Below are 6,000 nucleotides of genomic sequence, written 5' to 3' on the forward strand. Positions count from 1 at the left end.
ATCTGCAAAATGTACAGCCAGTAGTCAAAGTAGCACCATGTGTGCTGCCTCCGGCGTGCTCTGTCCAGGCAGCTCTCATCTAAACCACATTTTCAGCTTCAGTCTTTGAAGCACACTCTTTCCTGCTGTTTCCTCCTTTTGAAATCATCCCAACCCAATTCTGCTGAAAATGTCTGAAGTTCATGTGTAAAATCTCAAATTGGCAAAAGGTAAATGCCTGACTGTATGATTGTTCCACCAGTCTGAGACATTTTGGAAGCAAAATAGCATAAAACCTCAAAATTGACCAGTGCATGTAAAATACATGTTTTTTAGTGTTTTATAGTGTCTAAAATGGATTTTTATTAATATGTGTGAGCGTGATTATTAAATATATGTAATTATATTTATTTCAGGACTGCGGTCTCCAGTTAAATGATGAGGAAAGGCACCGTTGTTATCCACTGGAAGGCCACCTGCTCTGCCACGACTGCCACATCCTTCGGCTCCAGTCGCAGGTTCCTGCCCATGCGCCTCCCAGCTACCCTCTCCATGTCACTGAACTGTGATTGGGAGAACTAAGCTCCACATCCCAGGTGATCTGGGACACCAGCAGTGGGCAAAAAAAGGCCTGCACCCTCTTCAGCAGTTCCAGAGAAGCCTCTCTGTGGCCATCTGAGTTACTGCCCCCGTCCTCAGCTGGACAGCCAGTCCGTGGACTAACACACACAGTGCAGCTCCCACCACAAGCCCTGCTATTACATGCTAGGGTTGGGAAAAAGGGTCCCTCCCTTACCCTCCATTTGTGGTCCTTTCCATCCCCCTCCCCCTTGGGCGCCTAACCCTGAAAGCCAACACGCCAGCTCACCCAGAGGCCCCTGATGACGTCACACCTCCTGACCCCAGCACATTCATCAGAAAGAGGGTTTCTGGATTGGAGGAGAAAGCGCAAATTCAACTCTCCTTGCTTTCCCTCTCATCCTTTCCGTATCTTTCACTCTTATGCTTTGACTGAAGCAATTTACCACGTGAATTCACCAGTGCTGTCACATCTGAGAACGCTGCTGATGTTAGCGTCAGGAAGGCCGGGGAACGAGCCACTGCATTCCAGTGCTGGCTGGACCGGACAGGCCCAACGGCGGGCATGCCGTTCCTTCAGAGTGGGCTCTCCCCGTGTAGCTTCTAACACTGAAATGGAGTCCTGCTAAAGGCTATGCAATGGACACCCAGCATTCATGACACAGGGCTGTGATGAAAAACTGACACCCTTGCGCCACCTCGACATCACCGATGCAGAGTAGCACCACAAGCCCAGAGGACGGACTGACATTCCACTTAGAAGTCACAAGCAGTGTCTTAATTAATGATTATATGATGACAGAAAATTTTAGCTGCACATAGATTGTCTTTTATATATGGATATATATTTTGCAGACGTTTTCCACATCAGATCTTAGATGTAGATTCTTGTTTTGTTGTTTTCTTTTTAATGTTGCTGCGCTCATGGTAGAATCAGTCTAAAGCCTCTGAAGCTTTTGGTCTGTTGTATCATTTCTCCTCCAGGACACAGAGCCTCTTCATGCCTGTCAGAGATTCACAGGCTTTGTAGGAGCAGACCAGGATCAAATAGTATTTGCCTTCAGTTGTTTTGTCCCACTTTGAACACCCAGTGAAATGAGTTTCTTTTAGCCCTTACTCACTATAGAAAGCTTACAAATCAAGCATCGCATTAGTTCAGGCAGGCCTTGAAACTAGGCTTGGGTGCAGTCTTCTTCTTCTCAGCTCACAGCCTTCTACAGATCCAATTAGCAAATCACATACAGGGTGCAGTATTTAATAAGCTTTAGCCTGCATACAGGTACTACACACCTGCAAGTCACATTGCAACTCATCTCCAACACAGGAGATGGATTTTAATACTGATGCTCTAAGGACAAGGGAGTCCCAGAACAGGGCCGAATAAAAAATACTTCTTTTGGTCATGTGCTCCCTGACTGAACCAATGTTATCATTCTCTGTCTTTAACAGACAACAGATAAGCAGTCCCATCGCACAGATTGTATAGAGGCAGCTATACGTTGTATTTAATTCCTACAAAATGTAAAACAAATATTAATCTTTATTTCAGACCCTTTAAACTTTATCTTCATGCCTTCTGTCATCATACCACAAGTCATCAAAGTTATATCATTACGATTAAGACTTAGCTTAATCCTAACGTCTTAAGAGATTAGCCGGAGATAAGTCTTTAAATACAGAGGATTAGGGCTTTTGGTGCAACACTAAAGGACACTCAGCAGTCGCACAAGGCAGATGTCCACAGCTCCAGCTGTGACTCACTGTTGGAGAAATTTCCAAAAATAAAGCATTCATTAGCTCTTTTTTATCTATAGTTCTCAAAGTGGGGTCTGAGGATCCCCAGGGGTCCGCAACCTATAGCTAAGTGGTCCTCAGAATAAATTCCTGTAAGTTAGAAAACTGAACTTCATTGTTTAAATTCACAGATATTGACTGGAACTATTTGCGCCAGTAAAAGCAGCATATTGGATCCATTATTATCCTCCCACATTAGGTTGGGAAACATCATATCAGTCTGTCACCAGCTCTTACTTCTCTCAGGGTGCATTATAATGTTCCTGTTACTATTTAGCTTGGTGTATTAGACCGCTGGCTTGCTGGCGAGCATGGAGAAATATCAGCCCACATCATCTGGTGACACTAAACACAATTAATCGGTTTAGGGTTTGTAATATAGTGGTTGTGGAAAAAAATTCCCCCCAGTAAAAAAGTGTGAGAACTCCTTGTTTTAAACTATATAGGGTATATTCTTGGCTAAAGACCGTTTATTCAAACAGTTTTTAAAGCTACAAGACTGGAACAGTGTGGTTTCGATAGGCTGGTGATTGTCATGCAGTAAGCATATATGATCATTTATTTCAACCAGGAAGTAGCTGAATTTCCTTAAAAGAGAGAAATAAAAGGCCTCAAGTGAACTGGCCACCACTGACACTCTCTCTGCTACCATGGGTAAACCAAGCGGGTTAAAACAGACTGAACGCTTATCTACAAATACCTTTTGGTCCAGATCTGTTCAGGGCGCTGTTTCCTGATGTTTTTGCAGACTTTTTTATTTTATTTTATTTTTTTAAATCACATCAGCACATCGTGCATTACTATAAGGAATCTCCACTTGTCCACATGCCTTAAGACAGAACAGGTTTGTTTGTGTGTCTTTCTCTGGTCTGCCGTGAAGCCTGCTGTTGTGTTTCGGGAGGACGTACCTGAGAACACGGAGCTGCTGGTCCCACCCGTGTTCTTTAGGGAGTTCCACCCACACCCCCTTCTTTGATTGTGTGTGTGTGTTTGTGTGTGTGTGTGTGCATTGGCAGGCACTTATATGTATGTCTTTTAGTGAGTGATGTGCATATATATCTATACATATATGCAAAGGAAGACCAACACGAGACTTAAATACTTTAAACTTCAAGCTGTGGTAGCGTGGAAAATTTCCCAACCTTCTTCATTGGACTGTTATCAGTGTGTTCAATTGAACTGGCAGTCTATTGATCATTCCCTGATTATATTTAAAGCATTGTTTTTGTGAGGAAAGATCTTAATTCTGAAAGAAATCCTGCACTTCTGCAGATGAACCCCAACAATATGAGCTTATTTTAAATAAGAGCAACTTGTCATAATGTCTAATATTTTGTGTGCACGCGTGTGTGTGTGTGTGTGTGTGTGTGTGTGTGTGTGTGTGTGTGTGTGTGTGTGTGTGCGTGCGTGCGTATTAGTGGCAGGGCCATGGCACATGCACCTCACTGTGTTTGCAGGGCTCAGCAGCATCCAGCACACTGATCCTTGCGCTCTCAAACCTGGTAATGATTGTGATGATGCTGTCTGTTCATTGCTTACCATATTCCAGATGTTTGTCTCTAATTGTTGGTGTTTGTTTGAACTTCTCTCTTGTACCATACTGGATCTCAAACATGTGAAGTTTACACATGTTCCAGCTAATGCTCCAGTAGCTCATACGTCAAACTTTGACCGTAGCACTTAAACTCCACCCGTCAGGTATGCAAACTTAAGTAAAACAATCACCAATTGTTACTTGCAAACACTGGCCGTGCTGTTATTCATACTGTAATACATGCAGGTCTGATTAAATACTACTGAATGTGTCCAAAACAGAGACTGAAGCATAGACTGAAGGCAGGGGTCACCACAGGCCGAAAGGGCTTTTTAATGTAACCTGATGTAATGAGATTCGTTTGAATGTAATAATGACTAGTACGTGTAAAAGAACAAAAGGACTGCATACTGTACGTGAGACATTCCCCCCGTATTTGATGTGTTTAACCTCAACTTTGTACAAGGGTTAAGTCATGTGTGCTATACTTGAAGAATGAGGCATTTTCTGAACTTTTGTGTGCTTTATCAACCCCCATGAACGACTTAACAAGCCCAGTTTATCCCCTTCAAAGATGTCTTAATTCGCTTGTTTAAAAGTACTACTTCAGTTTCTGCTGCATAGCACACAGGTAGTTACCCTGTACATAAAAAGGCTAGTTTATTTTATTTTATAATTCTGTCAAAAATCACTTGGAAAGAGAAGATATCTTCTCCTACTCGTAGTTCCAATAAGCACATCTGGATACCTGTCACACATCTTTTATATCGCTAAGTGTTTTGATTACCTAGATGGTTCATTTTAAAAAAGGAAACTAGATCTATTTATCTAAACATGAAAAAGTCTAAAGTTATTTAATGTATTAAAATCGGGACGTATCATTTAACTGTAGATGACATAATCTGCTTTTTCAATAAAGTGGTTTTGTAGCTAACTGCAAACGATTTCTGATGTTCGTTTTGTTTTTTCTCTGAATGTTATTTTAATCATAATTCAAGAATTATGTACACTCAGCATCTCTAACTCAATATGTTAGTTACCTTGACAGTACCAGGGTGGCTGGATTTTGACATCAAAACTGCCTTACTTCTTAATGATTCAGATTAAACAAGGTGCTGGAAGCATTCCTCAGAGATTTTGCTCCACAATGACACGATAGCATCACGCAGTTCCTGCAGAATTGTTGGCTGCACATCCAGGATTCAAATCTCCCGTTCCACCACGCTCCAAAGGTGCTCAAAGGACATGATCTGAGCTTTGTGAGACATCACCGTATTCTCGTAGAAGTATCCATGAGAAGATGGGTATACTGTGGTCATAAAGGTGTGGACAGGCTCAGCAACAATACTCCGGTTGACTGTGGTTGCTTAAACAAAGTCAGCTGGTAGTGCAGCGCCTAGTGTGTGTCAAACTCTGTCTCTACTATAGAAAGGTTAGATTTGTACTATCCAAATTAAGACCAGGCAGAATTTTTCAGCATTCAATTATCCGATTTTGATGAGTCTTTCCGAATTGTATTGTATTGTATGTTTTCTGTTCTTAGCTTGCAGGCACAGCCCCTGGTGTGGTCTTCTGCTGCTGTAGTTCATCTTGTTCGAGGTTCGATGTGTCGTGTGGTCAGAGATACTGTTGTACATTTGTTATCTAAGTCACTGTTGTCTTCTGAGGCAAAGTTTTTAATGACATGAAGGTGGTTCTCTTTTTACCACGTTAAAGGAACAAGGGTGTGGTTAAAATCAGTTTAAAATCAGCTTCACAGAGTCCCACACTGACACTATTTTCTTTTCTGTAACATTCACTATGAGCCATGTAATTACTGAAACAATGACTTGCCACTATTTGAACAAAATAAAATTAAAAAACTGCAGTATTTTATTCTTGCCTGACTTGCCGCATGCATTGTGTTTTGCTTTTGTGTCATTCAATCTCTCGATGACCTCGTCCTCCTAATTGGCAATTTTTGGATTTATGGCAATTTACTGCCCACCAACTGATGCTTCTATCCACATCTCATCAAGCCTCGTTGGTGTTTCTGTTTTATTAATTCATCTTCATTTAAGTGAACCTGTTGTATGGACTGCCCTCTTATCACATACACTGTGAAAGAAAGAAGA

At 41.7% G+C, this 6,000-nt stretch overlaps 1 protein-coding gene across 1 annotated transcript in view; it reads left to right on the plus strand.

Moving 5' to 3' along the window:
• Positions 1-5,722, plus strand: part of wtip (WT1 interacting protein) — a 42,918-nt gene extending 37,196 nt beyond the window's left edge. Inside the window, exon 8 of the mRNA XM_063479219.1 lies at positions 396-5,722. Coding sequence (XP_063335289.1) covers positions 396-548 — 153 coding nt within the window. The 3' untranslated portion in view covers positions 549-5,722. The remainder of the gene's footprint in view (positions 1-395) is intronic.
• Positions 5,723-6,000: the final 278 nt, after the last annotated feature.

Source organism: Pelmatolapia mariae, linkage group LG1 (assembly GCF_036321145.2).
Source record: "Pelmatolapia mariae isolate MD_Pm_ZW linkage group LG1, Pm_UMD_F_2, whole genome shotgun sequence".
NCBI lineage: Eukaryota > Metazoa > Chordata > Actinopteri > Cichliformes > Cichlidae > Pelmatolapia > Pelmatolapia mariae.